This window comes from Capricornis sumatraensis, chromosome 10, assembly GCF_032405125.1.
Source record: "Capricornis sumatraensis isolate serow.1 chromosome 10, serow.2, whole genome shotgun sequence".
NCBI lineage: Eukaryota > Metazoa > Chordata > Mammalia > Artiodactyla > Bovidae > Capricornis > Capricornis sumatraensis.
Window position 1 is genome coordinate 55,824,857 of NC_091078.1, and position 22,682 is coordinate 55,847,538.

General features: G+C 45.1%; 1 protein-coding gene across 2 annotated transcripts in view; it reads left to right on the plus strand.

The window, feature by feature from the left end:
• STAC (SH3 and cysteine rich domain) overlaps nt 1–22,682 on the plus strand; it is a 114,175-nt gene that overhangs the window by 64,676 nt on the left and 26,817 nt on the right. The window contains exons 3-8 of one of the 2 annotated variants that reach the window (XM_068982991.1): nt 3,983–4,083; nt 5,626–5,707; nt 6,826–6,941; nt 10,423–10,501; nt 19,193–19,257; nt 20,764–20,852. In XM_068982991.1, coding sequence (XP_068839092.1) covers nt 3,983–4,083; nt 5,626–5,707; nt 6,826–6,941; nt 10,423–10,501; nt 19,193–19,257; nt 20,764–20,852 — 532 coding nt within the window. The remainder of the gene's footprint in view (nt 1–3,982; nt 4,084–5,625; nt 5,708–6,825; nt 6,942–10,422; nt 10,502–19,192; nt 19,258–20,763; nt 20,853–22,682) is intronic. The other variant, XM_068982992.1, reaches the window with a different exon arrangement.

Here is a 22,682-nt window from a genome sequence, read left to right on the forward strand (position 1 = left end):
TACCATCTTTTTTTCCTTGCTAATTTTAATGGAGTTTTGGTATGAGTAAGTAGGAAACTCCTGTGACTTGTCCACCAAGCTTACTCAAAATCCACTTATACTTTTATATTTTCAAGTATGTAAACCCATGTTATCCCCTTTGTATATATTATGATGCTGTTACTATTAGCAACCCTGATAGTAGTTAGTACTGTTTCCATTTGACGATAAGACAGCTAGGGCTCCAAGAACGTTAGTTTAAAGAGCCTGCATGAGAGATTAAAATTTAAAACCATACTTTTCCCACCCTATTGAGGCATAAGGGTCATGTTCAGTGATGCCTTTGTGATGGAGGTTGGTGGTAATAAAACAAGTTAGATCATAGCTTCTCCATATTTTGCTACAGTAAACTAATGCCACTGCTGGGAGGTAAATTATTCCTTTGAACTATTCTCTAAGTCACAGAATACAAGCTTTCCTCTTCAATCACTTTTGTTATTACACGGTAGAAATTGGAACACCTAAAACCAAATAATTGCTAGTGGTCTGACTCAATACAGTGGAGTGTGTTAGAACAAACAAGGAAAACTGAAATTACAGTGTTCAAGTCTGAAAGAAAACATACCTTAATATATAATGGCTCTATTTCAGAGTCCAGCACACAGTGAAATAACTTTCCTCTTTGAAGCTTTTAGTTACATTCTCACATAGGGCACAAATAGCATTCTTCAATTTGAAAACAAAAATTAAGTTACTGCTTTCAAAGTCCAGTCTTTTGAAGGCACTGTAGCCTTTCAACTAAGTGCTTATTGTCAAAGTGAAAAAGAGACTGTCCAACTAGTATTTATGAACAAACACACATATCCAGTAATTTGTGGTGCATTTATATGTCACTTCAACTTTCTGTGTTTGTAATAGCAGACACTCTTTTGTCCAATGTGCCTTCAGGATGGGATTTTCAGGTAATAGCTGCTGAAGAGTTTCTAGGACTTTGTCCTGTCAAGGGTTTTCTTGTTGCTTTTGTTGGCTGAACGTCGGGTTCTCATAGTTCCTTATTTTGTCATTTCATTCTCCCCAAGTGTGCTAGTGGTAAAGAGCCTGCATGCCAGTGCAGGAGACATGAGAGATGCGGGTTCCATCCCTGGGTCAGGAAGATCCCCTGGAGAAGAGCAGGGCAACCCACTCCAGTATTCTTCCCTGGGAAATCCATGGACAGAGCAGTCACATGCGGTCACAAAGAGTCAGACACGACTGAAGCTACTTACCACATCCCCAAGTGCATCCTCCTGTCAGTGAAACAATCGAGTAAAAGGAGGAAATGTTTGGATCCAGTCCAGAAAGAGTGGAACTAGGCAGGACTTCCTCGGACGGGAGGCAAGTCCCTCTACTGCTTGGAGCCTCAGGCTTCTCACCTGTGAAACAGATGCTCTCCAAATCCTCTTTCAGCTCTTGAATGCTGTTCTACAACATCAGTGAAAACACTCCAATTAATTATGTGGATCAGTCACTGCTGATTTCAGGACGCGTGTGACTGACAATAGAATAGAGTTTGTTCGTTAATTTCTTTGAGGTGTGCTTATTGGGCACCACACCCACAGCTGGTATACAGAGGCAAATGGACAGACTCGGTCCTTAGCCTCACTGAGTTCATAGTTCAGATGGGGAAAAAAAAAAAATCTCAAGTAAGTAATAATTGTGATAAATACTGTGAAAGATAGCAACAGAGTGCCATGAAAAGACTAATGGGAAAAAATGTAATTTAGACAGGGAAAGGGGAGTGTTCTAAGACGTCTTCATTGAAGAAATGACAAGCCACCCTAAGGATGAGGAGCAGGGATGCGAGTGAGGAGGGACAGGCACAGCGTTCCACGCACACAGGGCAGCATGTGTGAAGACTCCGGGAGATTCAAGAGGGTGTGCATTTAAGGAACTTGAAGAAGGCCAGGTAGCTGTACCCTGGTGAAGGTTCCCACCAAATCGTACAAAGTCTTGCCACCACGGTAAGCATTTGCATAACATCAGAAAGGCAGGAAGAACCTCCTGAGAGACAGTTAAGCAGGAGGAGTGGATTTGAGTACGTTTGTCTGGCCTTTCTACACATCAAGGAGGAACATAAAAACAGGTAAAGACAGTTCAGTCAGGAATTAGTCCAGACAAGGGACGGTGGTGGTTTGGATGAGGAGGAGGAGATGGAGGCGGATCTTATATATCTCGAGCTCTCCTCATTTGGACTGGAGCCTGCCAGGGTTCTCTGTCCATGGGATTCTCCAGGCAAGAATACTGGAATGGGTTGCCATGCCCTCCTCCAGGGGATCTTCCTGACTCAGGGATCAAACCCAGGTCTCCCGATTTCAGGCAGATTCTTTACCATCTGAGCCACCAGACCTGCCTGCCTGCTACGATATGCAGAGGGAGACCTGTGGCCTCATATGTCACGGTATATGGACATACTAATTCCTATTGAGGGAGGCCCTTTGCCTTTCTAGCTGGTCTTCTCAGGCAGCATTCAGCGTGATCCACAGCAGGTATTCACACATCCCTTTGCTGACAAGCTTCTAGGATGCAGGTCTCGCCTCTATGGCTGTGTCTCCTGGACAGGCTGCCAGGAGCACTGGTCACCCATATCTCTCACCTTTACACTCTCCCAAGGATGTGGCCACAGCCCTACATCCAAATCTCCTCCAAACCCCTCTCAGTAGGAGGAGACTGAGAAGAAAACACCACGTTCTTCTCATTATGTAGAGAAGGATCGTTTTAGGGATGAAACTCTTAATGCCCAAACAGCTCTGCAAAGGAGTGCTCCCTCCAGTCTCCCACCTCCCTTCCTCTTTCCTGATAGGATTGAATTGCTCGGTCACTTAACTGTAAAGTGCATTTCAGCATCAAAGTTCTAAGGCCCACCTGGAAGCCAAGCACCTATTTCCCTTTAATAAATCAGAGTCGATCGCACCTGTTGTGCCATCTGTATCCTCTGTCCTGGACTCAGTGGAGACACGACACAGCCCATTTTAACATCCCCTCCTTGTCTCCTTCTAGCCACTTTCTAAAACAACACATGAGCTCCACCGCCATCTTCCTGAAGCTGCCACATCCAGCATGCCAGTCTGTCCTCCCTGTGCCGCTCCAGCACTGCTGCCGTGGGCCTGGTGCAGCGACACAGTTCCCTGGGTGCCTCTCTCCTGTCCTCCCCTCCTCTGCCTTCTTCCTTCTCACCATGCTATGGCACCCTGTCCCAGGACACTAAGTGACTCGCTGCAGAGGTGGTTTGATTGCCACCCACTGCCCTTCCTCCTCCCCCAGGCCATGGATGGTGTCTGGTCGAGCCCTCTCTCGCCCACCTCAGAGCCTCATCAGCCCTGATTTCACACAGACCACACTGTTCCCCCTGTATTGGGCATTTTCCAGAGAGTTTGCCCACGAGTTCAGACTCTGTGATAGGAATTCAGGTAAATGGACAGAATGTCTGGACTTGGGCTACCTAGTGAGGTACATAAAAGAGCAGAAATGTGACCCATAGGAAGAGCCAAGACAGTGGGATTTGCGAGTTTGAACTGAATGAGAGATGAAAGCAGAGAAGATTGAGGTTTCCCGGAGAAATGAACAGGAAAGGAGTGGAGGGAAACCAGAGCTGATACTTTGCATAGAAAATAGGGAAGAAGGTAAAAGAATTTACCATAATATTTTGCCCATTTTGAAAGCTTTGTACAAGTCACAGGAAAGAATTCATACAAGTAGCTGGGAAAGTACATTGTGTCCTAACCAAAAGTGAAAGTGGAAAGTAAAGTCGCTCAGTCATATCCGACTCTTTGCAACCCCATGGACTGTAGCCTACCAGGCTCCTCTGTCCATGGGATTTTCCAGGCAATAGTACTGGAGTGGATTGTCATTTCCTTCTCCAGGGGATCTTCCCAACCCAGGGACTGAACCCGGGTCTCCCGCATTGTAGACAGACGCTTTACCGTGTGACCCATGTCCTAACCAAAGCTCACCATATATCCAACAGGAACAAATGCTAAGCACGGACTGCGCTGCAAGGCCTGTAAGATGAGCATCCACCACAAGTGCATGGATGGCGTGGCACCCCAGCGGTGCATGGGCAAGCTGGTAAGGGCTCGTGCCCAGGGTGTACCCCGGAACCCTGCTCAGAGCACTTGCCTGCCTGATGAAATCATGAAATCACTCCATTCAAACTTCTTCCTGGAAGCACCCTGAGAACTGGACCCCAGGAAGCACCCCCCACCCCGCCCCAGATCTCTGGCTGGTCAGCCTGGCTTCCTAGTAGGATTGAGTAAGGAGGAGCTATATCAACTGAAGAGGTGCAAGTTCTGTGTGTAGAAAAAACTCTGGGTCTTCAGTAAAGTGGACAGCTTGTCTCGGGTCAGGACTTTGTCAGTGTTAGCACCCAAGTCCCACACCCCGGGACTGTCCAGGTTTTGAAAGTAAAAGTCAAGCATCCCAGGAACCTCCTCAGTCCCAGTTTAATGGGCTGACAGCTCAGAGGATATCAAGAATGGGATGGAGATTAACCACCCCACAGAAATGGAGTAGTAAAAATCTACACTACTATCATGGATCGTGACGGCCAAACCCAGAGAGGGAGCCTCAGCCTGGCCCGGGCTGGCTGATCATCCCATCTCAGGAGTGGGCTTCCGTGCTGGTACTACACAATGATAGAAAGCCACCCAGAACACTTTTGAAAATATTTGAAACTGGGGTGGTCAAAGAATTCTGTTACTAGAAGGGACCAAGAATGTCTGCCCTAGAGATACTTAGGTCATGATAGCTGATTCAGAAAAACTTAAGATCTGTCACACAGAATTCTGTTGTCCTCTACGGCTCCAGGGAAAGCACCTCGGATCAGTAGGTTCCACGTCTTAACAATCAGAGATAATGTCACTAAGGTCCTCCGTCCCGGGTTAGTGAGAGTTCCTGCCACCCACGTCCCCAGCAGTGTTCACCGGAGGAACGCTTGCCAGGAATGTTGGAGAGGATTCTGGGATTCTTGTAGGGGCAGGGCCCTGAAGTTCCCTTTTGACCCTGGGGTACAAAAAGCCAGGATTCTTAGAGTTCCTCTCTGTAAGTTCCTCTCTGTACTCTTGACTGGCAGTATCCTCTTCTCCAAAACCCCTGCCTCACTTGCTCCCCCCTCCTCCTCCCACAGTGATTCCCACAAGCCAGGGCAGAGACCATGGATGAGAGGTTAGGAAAACAGAACGGGATCTGGAACACACAGCTCATCAGACATACAAGGGACTTGAGGTCTCCCTGTGAGGTCCGCTTGCCCATGCCCAGGCCTTTGAATGAGTGTAATAAACCATATGGTGAGATAATGCACGAGGGTCCATTTGTATCCTAGGGGCTAATGAGCCCAGCAGAAAGCAGGTGGCAGCAGGCAGCGGGCAGAGGAGAGGCAGGACGGGAGGGCAGGGCTGGGGGCCTGCTTTCTGGAGGGAGTGAGCTTGCTTATTGACAGCTGTACCTCCCCGCCCCCACCAGGGAGAAATTACAGGCCATGTCAGCATCTTAAAGGGCAACAGGGAGGCGTCCCTAGAGAAACCAACTGGTTTCATTTTTAGAGTTCTCCAGTGGTTGTCTCCATCTCAGCAGTGACACTGAACGCTTTTCTTTCCCATTCTCTCTCTCCAGCCAAAGGGGTTTCGGCGTTACTACAGCTCCCCCTTGCTCATTCATGAACAGTTTGGATGCATTAAAGAAGTTATGCCCATCGGTGAGTTGAGACCTTGTTGGGTTGAGTGGGGTTGAGCAGCAACATCCACGCTGACGGCTGCTCTCCTCCAGGGTCCCAGGGCCACAGCAGCAGTGCAGGGGTGGCAGGGGCAGGGCTGAGTGCATTTATTTGGTGGATAACTGGGTTATGGTCGTTTGTTTTGCTGGAGGGGAAGCTGAAGGTGGACCAAATTCCCCTGAAGTTTTTTTCCTTTCCCTGATGAAACTTGAGAGACACCCAGGTCCCAAAGGCTGCTGACGTGCTGTGCCAGCTCTCAGCACCACGGCAGAGTGGAAGCAGGGTGAATCATGGCTTCCCCAAGACCTGGGTCAGAGCCCAGCTCCCCCACTGGCCAGCTGTGTATCTGAGCAAGTAACTCAGCCTGCTGGACCCTATACACTGAGAACAGCCCTGGCTGCTTTTCATAGTTCTTTGTATATGAAAATAAACAGAGATACATTATAAGACCAATGTGTGGAAGGAACTCACTGAATATCAGTTATTCTTTAATGAGGACAAATAATGTCTTACGGATATTTCTGGCTTGAACGTAGTCTTCAGCAGTATCTTTCAGTTTTCTTCTATGTTTTCTTTCTTTCTGAAAATCTCTACATTTATGTTTGCCTTTTGGTGGAGGCAAGGGGAACAAGTTTTAACCTAGAAATTTACAAACTAGAAAGCTTTTAATTAGACATTCAGGAGGCCTAGTAATGTGACATTCTTTCCAAACGTTTGCCTGCTCCTGCCCGCTTTGTGTCACGAGATTTTGTACCTTGGCAAGCAGAGCCTTTCACTAGAGGAAATAAACCCGGTCTCTGGGAAGAACCTTGGCATTGGAGCCCTGGCGATGGATTACAAAGAGGAGAGCCAGCCAGTCAGGGAACGTTCGGCTGAGTGCGGTGGAGCACACGTCATGTCATGGGGGGGAGGTGCACATCCGCAAGGATACTTGACCACGGAAGCCTCACTTCCCCAGGGGTCTCCCAGGGGTGAGCGGTCCGTTGTGCAGAACCTACTTCTGGCATCGTTAACCCAGGAGGTGTGGTCGGTGGTTGGCTGTGTCCCCGACCGTGACTTGAGGAAACGCTGTCTCAGACGAGCTCTCTCTTCTGTCGCAGCCTGCGGCAATAAGGTGGACCCTGTGTATGAGACCCTCCGCTTCGGCACCTCGCTGGCCCAGAGGACGAAGAAGAGCAGCTCAGGCAGCGGCTCCGACTCGCCTCACAGAACCTCGGTGATTGCCTCCTCCCCCCTCGCGGAACCCGCCGTGGTGCCAGGCAGGGCAGACCTGGAGCACCTCAGAGCGCATCAGGAGGGGCGTCCGCGGGAGTCACGCAGCCTCCGAAGGGGGCTCCAAGTGCCTTGGGGCACTGAAGGGTAACTTCCTGTGGCAGGTCCCCGGAGATCCTCAGAGACCACACTCTTGGCCTCACAATCCTGACTCTGCCCCGTGTGCCTCTCCCCCTCCCTCCATTAGACAGCGTATCTGCCAACACGTAGAAAGGTTCCAGCGACGTCCCAGTTCAAGAATACAGCCCTTTTTCACATGTCCTCAGTCCTTTCTCTTTAAGGCAAGATCCACCCTTTGATTTCTTTCGCACAAACACTGCCCTCCCCGGAGGCATGGGGTGTTTGCCTCCACCGGACACATCACCATCCCCCAACCAGCCCCTCTCCCACGCTTCGTAGTATAGTAGTAAAGTCACTCAGTCGTGTCTGACCCTTTGTGACCCCACAGACTGTAGCCCTCCAGTCTCCTCTGTCCATGGAATTCTCCAGGCAAGAATACTGGAGTGAGTTGCCATGCCCTTCTCCAGGGGATCTTCCCCACCAAGGGGTTGTATTGCAGGCAGATTCTTTACTACCATCTGAGCCACCAGGGATGCTCCTTCGTTTGAGCTGACCTAAAAATGAGTGTTCTGTGCATCTCTGTGACCTGGTATCATCGTCCTCTCTGGCTGTCCTAACCAGAATTTCTGTGAATGCCCCAAGATGCCACGTAGCTCTGTAGCAGAGAGAAGGCACCTCAGAGATAGGTCTGACCTGGCCACATCAGCAGCAATGTCCACTCCTGCAGTTCTGAGCTCTGCTAGAACTAGCTCCACTAACTAGTTGGTTAGCTAGTTTTCGCACAGAGACATCGCAGGGAATATTCGGCGGGGGGCAGTGAACATCATCTCTGCATTTGTGACTGGTGTTTGGAGCAGAAGGAACATCACAGGCGCATTTGAGGGATGTCCAGTCTCCTTTCGTGTCTGTGTCTCGACCCTACAGACTGGCTTTAGGGGCAAAAAAGCATAGTTTGCTGTATGTCAATAACTTGTTGGTTCATCATGGTCTGCTTATATTTTCTGGCACTGGTTCCACCAGTAAATATTTCCTGGAATTTTGTTCTGTGAAGGCATCATTCTGAGAGCTGCAGGGAGACAAAGACAAATCAAATTGTGCTTAAATATCTGTCACTTCACTCTTTCCCTGGAGCCCAACTTGCCTTGGTGGAAGCAAACAGAAACAATTGATCGCTACTTTAAAATGACTTTGCTTCCTTCCTGCAGGGTCAGTAGTAATGAACTTCAGCCTCTTGCCATTCTGGCAGTGTTGTTATGTCCTGAAGGGAACATATTCCCACGTAGCAAAGGTTTCTTTTCTTCCAGGGCTATAGAGGCATTTGCTTTACATTGTCGGGAAGTGGCTGCCTGGCTGTTTCTAAATTATTAGGTTTCCTCTCATGTGCTTTCAAACGCTGTAGAATATAAAAGGCTTGATGGCTTTGGGAAAGCCAGCAGAAACCAAATTCAAAAACTTTCTAGGAGTTGGTTAGCTCATTTAGGAATGACCTTCAGTTTTGTGAGATTAAATTAACATCATAATAGCAACTTTTGTTCAGAAACAGTGAGCTTCAGAGGAGAAGGGTCCAAGTGACTTAGAGACCTGTGACATTTATTTTTTTCTTCTTTCTGATGTGTCATGAAAGGAAGAATGGCTGAAACAAATCTTAAAGCTAAACTGTAACAAGAAATCAGTCTCAGAAAGGCAGCATTATAGGACTTTAGAGCTGATGAGAAGAGCTAGGAAGGCCGACTCGTTCCTCTCTAATAAGATGTAAATTGTTTTAAAAGTATGTGACTCCCCTCTAAGGGCCCCTGAATTCCTCTTTTAGAGAGGTGAGGGGCTCTTTTGGTGGTTCAGTGGTTAGGACTCCATGCTTCTACTGCAGAGGGCGCAGGTTTGATCCTTGGTTGGGGAACTAAGATCACACATGCCGTGTATTATGGCCAAAAAATAATAAGAAAATAAGCAAAAATAAGCCTCTCCCAGTGCTTAGGAGATGAATCTAGAGGATATTATGCTTAGTGAAATTAGTCAGAGAACCACCAATGCTGTATGATACAACTTATATGTGCAATCTAAAAAAAATACAAAAGAATGTACATCAAAACAGAAACAGACTCACAGATTATAAAAGCAAATTTATAGTTCCCAAAGGGGAGAGGGGCAAATGAGGCCTATGGGATCGACAGACACAAACAATTACAAAGTAGACAAGCAGTTAGGATACGCTGTATAGCACAGGGAATTATAACCGTAGTCTTGAAATAACCTTTAATGGAGTATAATCTGCAGAAAATACTGACGCTTTATGTTATATACCTGAAACTAACATAATATTGTAGATCAACTCTATTTTAGAAAAGAGCATGGACTCTAGAGACAATGCCAGAGGTCTAACCCCTGCTCTACCACTTAGGAACTCTGAGCCCTCAAGTTTAGTTCTCTCTGGGCTTCAGATCCCTATCTGAAAAATAGGTTTATCATAGAATTATTGTGAAGCATAAATGAGACGATTGATATAAAGTACATAAAAACAGCACGCGATAGATGATTGGTTACAATTAGCTATTCAGAGTGCTGCTTTATTATTGTTGTTGTTATTTCTGGAACCTAAATAATGACTATGGGAAAAAAAGTGAAAGCGTTAGTCTCCCAGTCATGCCCAACTCTTTGTGACCCCATGGACTCTAGCCTGCCAGGCTTCTCTGTCCAAGGGATTCTCCACGTGAGAATACTGGAGTGAGTGACCATTTCCTCCTGCAGGGGATCTTCCCGGCCCAGGGATCAAACCTAGGTCTCCCACACTGCAGGCAGATTCTTTACCATCTGAGCCACGAGGGACGCCCCACAGTGACTATAACTCTTCCTATACATAAGAAAGGGCAGAAAAGGTATTGATGTTACTGAAACAATTACTTTTTGCAGCAATGGAAACAGGCTTTAACTCGTACCTAAGCAATGCAACCTCAAAAGTGCATCTTGTTCTCCAGAATTAATGTGCAGCACTCACCTAGAAAGAGCTATAGTTCTACTGAACATTTTAAGTAACAGGATGTGGGCAGGAATTCTGATTTCTCTCTGTCGTCTGTTCCTGGGAAGCAGCCTAATTGTGGCCAGTGCATGTAGGCACTCATTCACCTGTCACTGAGCACCTTTCTTGTGCCAGCCCCTGAGCCTGCCCCGGACACCAGGAGGAAGGGACAGTGCCCAAGAGGGAGTCCACAGCCTCTCAGAAGTTAGCCAAACAGACAAGAGAGCAATGATGAGATGCTTAAGACAGTATCTTGCAAATTCCACCTTAGTTCCTCTACTGGTATCACAGTCTCTACTCACTGAGTCACTGAAATGACATTGCTCATTCACTGCTATACTCTCTTTTCAAGACTTCAGATCTCGTGGAGGTTCCCGAAGAGGCTGATGGGCCAGGAGACGGGTATGACCTGCGGAAGCGGAGCAACAGTGGTAAGTCGGGGATCAGGCACCACCGTCCAGGGCAAATGGGAATCTCATCCATCATCCAGGTCAGCGGACAGGCTCACGTGACCTCCAGGCCCCTCTTTCTCGGCCACCTCTGGAGTTCAGACTGGACAGTGTTTGATAATATGGAAGGGAACAGATAAATTTTGGTGGATTTCAGGAATTCAGTTATAACATTCCCTGAGCTCTGGCTCCTGAGTTCTCATGCTATAAGGACATGGAGGTCCTTCCAGAGCTTTTTGTTAACATGTCACTTCCCCCACTGACCTACACTGGATGAACAGGGCACCCAGAGAGAAAACATCAGAAGTACTCACAGTGATGTGCCTGCTCAAGTGAGGGGTGGTGCTGAGGAGTGTGGGCCTCTCCTGGGCTCCTCCACAGCAGAGATGACTAAGATTCAAAAACTGATCTGCACAATCAAGACAGATATTCTATATTAATATCATTTAGTTTTCTAATAGCATAAGCCCTTTTAAAAATAATTCCTAGAATACTTGTTAAATACTAACTACATGCTACCACTTGCTAACATTGAGAAAGAATCTCCTCTTAGCTTAAAGAAACATAACCAGCACCTAATACTTGAATCTTGATGAGCCTCTTTGATGTCAACAACTACTTAACTTCCTCTCATTTATCAAAAAAAAAAATTATGAAGTGTTTTCTATCACCAGCAAAACTACATATGTCACAGAGCTGTGCTCAGGTCATTCATAACCCAGCAATGTTGCAGGCCCTGACCTGTGTTGTTACTTTGGGCCGAATGCCTTCTCCTGGCAGAAGTTACCCCTCACAGCTCTAATCCCCATGTGGGAAGCACTGGAGAATGCTGCCTTGGACAGATTTTCTACTTGCCTGGTTGTCCCTGCCTTTTCCAGACTGGAAACAGAACTTCTACATCAAATACCCTGTAGCTGCGTTGTCAGCAGCTGTCATACAATGAGGTACCATTTCCACTTCTTTAGCTCTAGGAATTCACTCATGTCTCTTCAGTTAGGACTGTGCCTCTGTGATGACCCTCCTTCCTAAATAACTGTCAGCATCCATCAGGGTGCCCCTGTTGCCAAGCCTGTAAATAGGCTGCTAAAGCACACCGCTAGAGTAAGAAGTCTTGGCATCACATAGGGAAAACTGTACTTTGGGATCCATGCAGATACCCAGGGAGCACTTAGCAGTGCCGTGAGGGAGACAGACCAGAGAGCGCCAGCTGCTGGGGCCCTCGAGGCAGAGCCATAACCCTGCACGCACCCAGCCTAGGTCTGTCCAGCACTGCAGATCCAGCAACTGAATTTGGGCCAGCAGCCCTGGACTTCATCAGAATCTCAAGACCAAATTCACCAGAGGCTTGAGTATAAGCCAGAGCTGCATCTCAGTGCTTCAGGTCTGGTCAGCTGGTCTTCCCCTGAGTCTGATTCTGCCCATCTCCTGCCCCTGACAGTGGGCTCCCCTGGTGGCTCAAACAGTGAAGAATCTGCCTACAATGCAAGAGACCCGGGTTCAGTCCCTGAGTTAGGAAGATCCCCTGGAGAAGGAAATGGCAACCCACTCCCGTATTCTTGCCTGGAGAATCCCATGGACAGAGGAGCCTGAGAGCTGGACACAAAGAATTGGACACGACTGAGCAACTGACACCTGCCCCAGACACTTGTCGCCAAACCACAGGTGGCCTCTCATCACTAACTGCACTGGATGTGTTTGGCCCTGGGCCCCTGCCTGCTCTGAAAGTGAAGGCTGGGCTTCACTAGTGATCATGTGGCCTTCAAGAGACCTCACCTCTCTCTGCTTTAGTCGCTTCACCTCTAAAATGACGATGCTAATAACACCAAATCCATAAAGCCTCGTGATCTTTAAATGAGATAATGAATGTAAATACTAGCCATTCACTGAAGACTCTGAAGCTTCATTCCTAGCATTAGGCCTCTTGGCTGCCTCTGATGCCTGTATCCTACTGGACATGGCCACGTGAATGGAGGATAGGCATCTTCAAGCTAACACACCCAAGTGGACTCTTGAGTCCCTCACTTGCCTCCCCACCCACCCACCCACTGAAATTGGCTCTTCTTCATTGTTCCTACTCACTTGTAGGAAAGTCATTCTGCTAGATTATCAGGCCAAGGCTTTGGGTATCATCCTTGACACTCTTCTTCTCACACCTCCTGTCCAGTCTCTTGGCAGATTTTATCTGCTGGTCTTCAGAATCACACCCAGCCTGTGCCCACCACTTCCCTCTCTGCCTCCACCAGCCTGAACCAGCTTGATAGATGCTGTCAGCCATTCCTCAGTAGATGAGGTCTCTATTTGCCCTGGGGATTTCTTTACTCAAAAAGTGGTCTTCTAGGGACTTCCCTGGTAGTCCAGTCAATGCAGGGAACATGGGTTCAATCCCTGGTCCAGGAAGATCCCACATACCATGGAGCAACTAAGCCATGCACCACAGCCGCTGAGCTCATGTTCTGGAGCCCATGTGCTGCAGCTGCTGTAGCCCGAGCTCTGTAGGGCCCATGTGCCACAACAAGAGAAACCACAGCAATGAGGAGCCCATGCACAGCCATGAAGAGCAGCCCCGCTTGCTACAGTTAGAGAAAGCCTGCATGCAGCAGCAAAGATAGCACAACCATACATTATTTTTTGTTAAAGGGGGTCTTCTTAGAGTTTTAGATTATGAACAGCCGTATTTAAGGATCATCACCCTGAAGCACTATTGCTATTACTGAAGTCATTATAAGGTCACAGAATGTCGAAGATACAATCTGGAGCCTCACTACTTCACGTGTGGCCCATGGACCAGCAACCTGGGCAGAACCTGAGAGCCCATGAGAAGTGCAGACTCTCAGGCTGCCCCAGCCCTGCAAAATCAGAATTTGAAGATGACTCTGTGGTTCACATTTTTATTAACATTTGAGAAGCAAGATCAGAGACCATTTAGTCCAACACCGTCTCCTCCAACATACACACCCAAGGATACATAGACATACATACACAACAAATACCAGTTAGATTAAGGAAATTGAGACACTGAGTAATACACCCAAGAACACAAGTTGATTATCTGCTGTCTCTTTTTCACATTAAGGGGCATTTTCACAGTCTTATTCAAAGAAATCTGTTGAAAGAACTTAGCAAAGGGTAAACCTCTAAAACGCTTTAGAGATCTATTAAATATTCCTTTGATCAGCGGTAGCTTTCTTCACATGCCCTCTTAGAAGCAAGGGTGAGTAATTATGCAGCAGTTTGCTTCAAAACATGTTCCTTTGATTTGGATCTAATGCACTGCCTGTGCAGTTTGAGAAACAACATAGAGAAAACACTTTGCTTACATAGAGCCCAAGTTCCCACTCACCTTCTCACAGTTTTGGCAAGGAGAGCTTCCTGTTCTGTATTACTTGCTTCATGTGCATTCTGAAAAGTACACAGGGCACACAGGTATTATTTCTGCCAGCCAGGTGTTGTGTCAAAATTCTTGAAGAATATTTCCAAGGCCACCTCAGAAGCAGTACAATTCATATTCATCTCTTTACTGATAAAAATATAGTCTCTGCTTTCTGTCTTATGTTATGAATCTCTTGGGCAGGTCTGCAGATTTCTGGTTGTTGTTTTCAACATTATTCCTTGGTGCCTCCGAAATTGACAGGGGCAGAATGATTGGTCTTTACTTTTGCCTTAACTGCCAAATCTCCCCTGGAAGCAAGGTCATAAGCAAAGTGTGAAGCATCTATCTAATACATAGCCTCAAGATGACAAAAAGTAAAGGAGTAATTGACAGAACTATTAGGAAATTGGCATTGCACTTCATAATCAGAGATTTTAACACACCTCTTGGTCATTGGCAAATCAGATAGACAAAGAGATTCAGTATAGACATGGAGGATCTGAGGACGTACTTGACTATCCTAACCTAATTAACTGTTTTTTTCTCTCTTGATTTCTTTTTTTAATATAAATTTATTTATTTTAATTGGAGGCTAATTACTTTACAATATTGTAGTGGTTTTGCCATACACTGACATGAATCAGCCATGGGTATACATCTGTTCACCATCCTGAAACCCCCTCCCACCTCCCTCCCCATCCCATCCCTCAGGGTCATCCCAGTGCACCAGCCCCGAGCACCCTGTCTCATGCATCGATCCTGGACTGGCAATTCATTTCACACATGATAATTTACATGTTTCAATGCCATTCTCCCAAATCATCCCACCCTTGCCCTCTCCCACAGTGTCCAAAAGACTGTTGTACACATCTGTGTCTCTTTTGCTATCTTGCATATAGAGTAATCATTAGCATCTTTCTAAATTCCATATATATGCGTTAGTATACTGTATTGGTGTTTTCTTTCTGGCTTACTTCACTCTGCATTTAACTTTAAAAGAACATTCCAAAAGAATGAATATATTAATATATTACAAAGTGGCTTCCCAGGCAGCGCTGGTCGTAAAGAACCTGCCTGTCAGTGTAGAAGTCGTAAGAGACATGGGTTTGATCCCTGGGTCAGAAAGATCCCCTGGAGGAGGACATGGCAACCCACTCCAGTATTCTTGCCTAGAGAATCCCATGGACAGAGGAGCCTGGCAGGCTACTGTCCATAGGGTTGCAAAATGTTGGACATGGCTAAAGCAAATCAGCACAGCACACATACATACATATATGTCCTAAATCACCTGGCTGTACGCCTGAGACTAGCACAGCATTATAAACCAGCTGTACTTCAATTAAAAATAGTAAAAAATTAAAATTAAAAAGGACGCTTCATCTAACAAATGAGGAATTCGCATTCTTTCTAAGAACACATGGAACTATTGCTTACCTACTGGACTATAATGCACACTTCACAAATTTCACAGAATTAATATGATATAGAACACATCTTTCTAACTACAATGCAAACAAGATAGAAACGAATATCCAAATTATAACTAGGAAAACCCACACTTTAGGAAATTAAAGACATACTTTTTGAAAGCTGATATGTCAAAGAATTCATAATGAAAATTGAAATATATTTAAAACTAAACAATAATGAAAACACTACTGGACTTCCCTAGTGGTCCAGTGGTTAAGAATTTGCCTGCCAATGCAGGAGACACAGGTTTGATCCCTGATCTTGGAAGATTCCATATGCTGTGGAGCAACTAAGCCCGTGAGCCAAAACTATTGAGCCCAAGCTCTAGATCCCTTGAGCTGCAACTACTGAGCCCACACACCACAAAATACTGGCGTCTGCGTCCCTTAGAGGCATTGCTCCGCAAAAAGACAAGCCATTGCTACCAGAAACCTGTGAACCGCAACTAGTGTTTAGTCCCCACTTGCTGCAACTAGAGAAAGCCTTCATGCAGCAAAGAAGACCCAACACAACCATAAATAAATAATTTTTAAGAACACATACCTATCACAACTTGTGGGATGCAGCTAAAGTTGTGCCTAGAGTATTTAGCTCTAAAATTATTCCATTAAAAAATTAAAGCTGAAAAGTAATCATCTAAGCATCATATTCAAGAAGTCGGTAAAAAAAGAAATTAAAAAAGAGAAGAAGTCAGTAAAAGGAAAAAGAATAGGTAAAGAAGCAGTAATAAAGACAAGGAATTATTATGCAACACAGGTAGCTCAGTAAATTCTAAAAACCGTTCTTTAAAAAAGTAGAATTTACAATTGATAATTTCAAGAGTAAGAGAGAAAGATGAAACAAAAGTAATAATTTTAAAAGGAGGAATGTCAACAAAGGTTGACCGGAAAGCATCTTACGACCAACTTCACACCAGCAGATTTAAAACTTCAAATGGACAGCTGCCAAGAAAGTTATCAGTGACCAAAGTATGACTCAAGAGGAATCAGTAATTAGAGAACTTGACTTGGCTTCCAATTATGATAGAAACAGAATCAATATGTTAAGTTTTTTCACAACAAAAATGCCAGGCCCAGACAACTTTATAAGTAAACGTGACCAAACATTTAAGGAAGATAAAATTTCCAGATTAGCTAAGCTCTTTCAGGACAACAGAAAGTGCCAGCCAGCAGCATTCTCTGACTTAGTTTATGGGGCTGGTATAATACTGACCTCAAAACCAAAGGAATACAGCATGAGAAAGAAAATCGCTGGCTCATCCCCCTCTTGAATATGGGTGCAGAAATCTGAAACAAAATCACCTCAATACACTGAATCCAGTAATGTATTTTAGAAAGGCAGTACATAATTGCCACGTTGAATTTATTCCAGGGATACAAGGTGAGTCAGTGTCAATAAGCTGATAATGTCACTTGTACATGATCAGGTTAAAGCTGAAAGTTCACACCATCAGCTTGTTGGAGACATGGGCCTCCCAGGACTGCGAAGTAAAAGAGAAAGAAAGAACGTAGAAAAGGAAGAGAAGAAAGCTATAGGGGGACTAGCAAAAACTGAAGGTTGATTTTGCATCTGTAACATTAGAAAACATCCCTGCAGAATTAACACAGATTGTGTATGTTTCCATCAACAGCCAAATTATTTTTCATAAAATGAATTGAAAGTACCAAACATAAAAAAGTGTCTGATACATTATTTTGGTAAAATAGTACCCCCAAAAATATTCTTTATACCTTTCTTTATACCTTTCCCCTCAAATCAACATCTTAGAAATAGCCAGAAGGAATGGATTTTTTAAAAAATCATTTTTGCAGTGTTCCATTTCTGCCCGTAACCATTTGACTTAAAACACATTTGGAGTCACTTCAAATAATGTTCAGCATAGTTCAAAAAATGATGCACATTGTTGTGATGGCTAATGGATAGTCCATGAAAAGCTAAGATAACTTGAAATTACAAAACTGTAAAATCAAACTGAATATTGCACATGCATCTTGTGTAGTCTCAATTTTAGTTTCAATCAGTAATTTTCTAAGAAGACGGTCTTGTTATGTTTCCATTCAACTACTCAATATTCGTTAAATGTGTCCAGTTTTATATTTATAGAATCAAGTATTATGCCAAGATTTCAAGTAATCACTTAAAACAGAGAAAAGTATTGCTGGTCTCTACTCTTTTTAAACCAGGAAGTTGCATAGCCAAATATTCAGACAGACAAGGTCTGTAAGCATCGGCCCTTCGTTTTCCATTTTCCTACAAAGCGGAGCTCCTCCCATGACTGCATATTGACTTCCTAGGGATAATGGAACTGCGTCCACAGGCTCTGAAACCATAGTAAGTGAGTGAAGTCGCTCAGTCGTGTCTGAATCTTTGCGACCCCGTGGACTGTAGCCTAGCCAGGTTCCTCCGTCCATGGGATTCTCCAGGCAAGAATACTGGAGTGGGTTGCTATTTCCTTCTCCAGGGGATCTTCCGGACCCAGGGATTGAACCCAGGTCTCCCGCATTGTAGGCAGATGCTTTACCGTCTGAGCCGCCAGGGAAGATCCCTGGAACCATAAACCATGGACAGCAGGTGTTTACTGAGCATTGGTACATTTACAGGGGCTCTTGTTCGGAAGTGTGTCTCCTTCATCACGGTTACTGAGTCCATTTGCAGGACAGTGGAGATTGTCAGGGCTAACTGACAGAGGGTACAGAGCTTTCTGTGATGTGTTTCTCTTCCTCTGCTGGTTTCCTATACCCTCTGAAGGAGACCCAAAGGGAAGACTAAAACAGCAATGTATTATTTTTGATTATCAAAGCTTCTACAAGGTAGATTGATTTCAACCCTATGGGCCCTATCGTATAGACTTGGAAACATGTGCCATCTTTTATTTTTGTTTAAGAAAGATACATGATGTTGGTCTCCTGGGTTAGATGGTTGAACTAGCTAAGGCAGAGCCCCCCAATACCCATCAACCCATCAGGGACCTTCCACAGCTGTGTGTGTAGACAGTGACAACTCCTACCCATCTTGAGAAGCGTTTTTCTTCATCAGAGGTCACAGAATGGCTGCTAAAATGCAAAAGGTAGAGAATTATGTATTTTAAGAACATACTAAATGAGAAACCACTGTTTAATTTTTTCTCTCAATAATAGCCCCCAGTGCACTGCCAAATAAGAGATTGAGGAAGTATTTTGAAGCTTGAAACTGTAACCTGCAAGTAGAATACAGAGATCATCAGGAAACTAGCATGAAGATATTGAATAGAGATCAAAGAGTCTGGTATTTAGAAAAGTGTATTCAAATACAGTTAAATTGTGCCATACCTCACCTACCCTGCTGCTGCTGCTGCTGTTAAGTTGCTTCAGTCGTGTCTGACTCTCTGTGACCCCACAGCCCACCAGGCTCCCCCGTCCCTAGGATTCTCCAGGCAAGAACACTGGAGTGGGTTGCCATTTCCTTCTCCAGTGCATGAAAGTGAAAAGTGAAAGTGAAGTCGCTACCATCCCCTTAACAAACGACTGGATACATTTAACAAAGATGAATGACATGGTTTCTGCTCCTGAGAAGGGCACTGCCAAATGAGGCCAAGCAATGCAGGAGGATGTGTGCTGGCCGGGAGGCGTGGACGAGGGTGTGGTTGTGCAGAGAGTGTGGTGCGGACCCTGCAGGGGGTGCAGAGGGCAACAGATGGAGCATGACACGCGAGCTGGGTCGCTGAGGATAAGGAAAGGCAGGGAGAAACTGAGTTGAAACTGTGGTTCAGGGAATAAATAAAGCTACGTCTTTCAAGTGTGTTTCCCAAATGTGGTGACTGGGCTCATAAATCTCCTTTTTCTGGTCTCTTTCAGTGTTCACGTATCCAGAAAATGGCACCGACAATTTCAGAGACCAAGCAAAGAACATAAACCACCAGGTATTTATGGACATCTCAGAAGACTGGCCAGACAGGGTCCTTAGATTATTCTGTGGGTCACCCCCGAAGTGGGTCATGAAATCAATTTAGTGGGGCCCAGACTAGCATTTTTAGAGAATAAGGTACCATGGTGTATATAGCATAGGCAGCCCTGAGCGAAACAAATACCAATGCATCCAAGGTACAGAGGATAAATATTGTACTGGGTGCTTTTGTTTCTGTTATGTATGCTACCTACAAGCTGATATGTGCCCCACAGTATGTAAATTATATATCATGACTATATTTCATAGTGGGCTTCCCTGGTGGCTCAGAGGTTAAAGCGTCTGCCTGCGATGCGGGAGACCTGGGCTCCATCCCTGGGTCGGGAAGATTCCCTGGAGAAGGAAATGGCACCCCACTCCAGTGCTCTTGCCTGGAGAATCCCATGGACGGAGGAGCCTGGTGGGCTACAGTCCATAGGGTCGCAAAGAGTCAGACACGACTGAACAACTTCACTTTCAACTTTTAAGTATTATATTTTATGTTAATTTACATATATAATTAGGATGGAATAATACTGCATAAAGTACTTGAGCTTTGGGCAGCAAACTGAATCACAGAAAGAATATAATTATGTGCAGCTTTTGTTTATGTTTTCTAGATATGGCATCTATTCATTATATTATTATATCTTTAAGTGTGTAGTTATACATTATATATTTGCATACATATAAAATAATACACTATAAATATTACATGTTGTATAATTTTAATTTATCATGTATATTATAAAGCAGAAACAATTATGTAGCTATAATATTTGTGTAGTTAATAACAGCTTATGTTTATATAATACCTGTAAAACTCTTATATAGTTTACAAATTAGGGACACAACAAAATCGACCTCACAGGGCTGTTGTTAGCTTTGCATATGCTAATCCACATACCATCATGCCTCTCACATAGCAAGCTATCAAAAAAGGGTAGCTTTTATTATCATTATTGCAGTTTCATAGTCAGTGGATGGTGATACCATAACAAATCAAATCAGCCTCAGGCGAACATTTTTCATTTTTCCACAGCATGAATGAACTTATTTCTGGACGAATACACCCAGATCCCTTTGATATACTAGATACAAAATTGTCCATTTTAGGGAATAGAAGTTGTTTACTACTCGCCACCTGCCTCCTCTCTATAGAGAGAATATACTCTTGCTTGGACTCAAGTCTATATCACCTTTCATGAACAACTAAATCAAAGGAAAAAAGTGATTTGAAGAAAACTCTAGTATTTCTGACAAAAAGTTCCACATAAATGTTTTCAAGTAGTTTGTAAGGAAATCAAACTCAGCTAGGAAATTAAAAATAAACCTATGTTCAGAACAAAATAATAATGGTTAGATATTTTAACGCAAAAGATTGTGCTAGAATTACATTCAACTTCTCCATTTCCGGTCTTCTTCCTTTGCTCCATTTCTGCCTCCTTTCTCCTCTCATTTCTCTTTTATATTTCTCTTTCAGGGACCTCTTTCCAAAGACCCATTACCGATGAACACCTATGTTGCCTTGTACAAATTTGTACCACAAGAGAATGAAGATTTGGAAATGAGGTAAAAATATTTTTAAAGGAAGAAGAATGAAAGATTTAAAGTCAGTGGTGATGTACGTGAAAGAAAATAATTCAACGTGCGCTGCCTCCAAGGGCCTTAGAGCAGTGATTCTCAAATCTGCGTGTGCGGGGCTGGTTGATGCAGATTGCTGGGCCTTATTCTGGAAGTTTCTGACTCAGCATGAGTCAGCGCATCTTGGGTGGGGCTTGAAAATCCGAGTTTCTAACTGGTCTGCAGGTGGTGCTGACGCTGCTGGCCCAGGGACCACACTTAGAGAAGTGTGGTTAGTACATCATTAGTAGAGCTGCTACCGGAGTTTTCATGAAGGCTGAGCATCAGATGTGCTTGGCATCCTGTGGGGTCTAATAGGGAACCAAAAATGTACTTGCTGCCCAAATTAACATTGACTGACAAATCAGGCTAAAACTCTATTTATCCCTGCCAGAGACTGGTAGCTCCCCCTGGCTCGCACCTAGAGGTTCTTCTCTTTCAGGAACCATCCCACCTCATGGTCACTGAAACAGAGAGACAGGTGAGCCTCAGGGCGCTCATGAGATCTAAACCTTTCTCTGGACCACAGTCTCATGTTTCAGGGGTAATGTGGCTGGAGTCCATACTGTGTCCATATCCTCCTTGCTGTGTGATTTTAAGCAATGTACAAACATCGTGTTTCCCAGGTTTCCTTACTGATAAAAGGATAATAATGATCTTTTCCCCTTAAGGCATTTGTGAGGATGAAGTGAATAAGGTTCATAAAGCATATAGCACAGTAACAGTAGATACTCAGAAACTGGCCGTCAGTACAGTCTACGTAACGCCGTGTTCCCCAGGTTGTCTCAAAGAAAAGACTTCACTCCTTCCCTCTATTCGTGACCCAAGCCACAAGCGCTCTCAGGACAAGCACTTGGCGTTTTCCAGCCCTGGAGCAGGATATGAGGGGCTGCTTTTGCAGCCACACGGGCCCTTAGAGATGGGTTCTTTCCTCTTCTGAAGAGCATGGAGAGGAAAACTAGCATGAAAACCATTTATATGTCAGAGCATTAGGAAAACAGCCTCCATTTTATGGTGGACTCCACTGTCCACGTGCTGTGTCACTGGTCCTCCCTGCAGCAGGCTCTGGAACCCTTTGTCTGCACCCTGGAGCTCTCTGAGCTTTCCCACATCTCATGTGCGCTAAGTCACTTCAGTTGTGTCTGACTCTTTGAGACCCTAGGGACCGTAGCCCACCAGGCTCCTCTTCCATGGGATTCTCCAGGCAAGAATGCTGGATTGAGTTGCCATTCCCTTCTCCAGGGGATCTTCCCCGACCCCAGGCATCAAACTCATCTCTGACATCTCCTGCATTGGCAGGCGGGTTCTTTATCACTAGCGCCGCCTGGGAAGTCCTTTTCACATCTCAGGTCTGTCCATTTCCCTGGTGTGACTCCTCTGGCTTTTGCCTGAACATGGTTCCTCCTCAGTGAAATCAGCTTTCTCCTCTTCCACTTTCTCCAAAGTCCCTGAAGAGAAAAGAACTATCAAAAGCCTCCATCTAGACCCTGTTTCCTGGTCCCATTTGCCACTGGGGTCAACCTGGATCGCTCAGCTGCCCTTCCTGGTACAACGCCCAGTGGGCCCCATAGCAGATGTGGGTGACGGCCAAAGTCTGGCAGCTCCCCTAGCTCACACCCAAGGTCAGCTTTCATTGTTCATCTGTGGTCTGCTTCCAGCTGATTCTCGGGCTTTTCCCAGGCAGAGTTCAGGCTTGGTTCCTAGCTCCTTAGATTCGTTCAGACAATTAGGTTCTTGTACATCTGAATTTTCTCCATCCTTGAGGAAGACTCACTATGC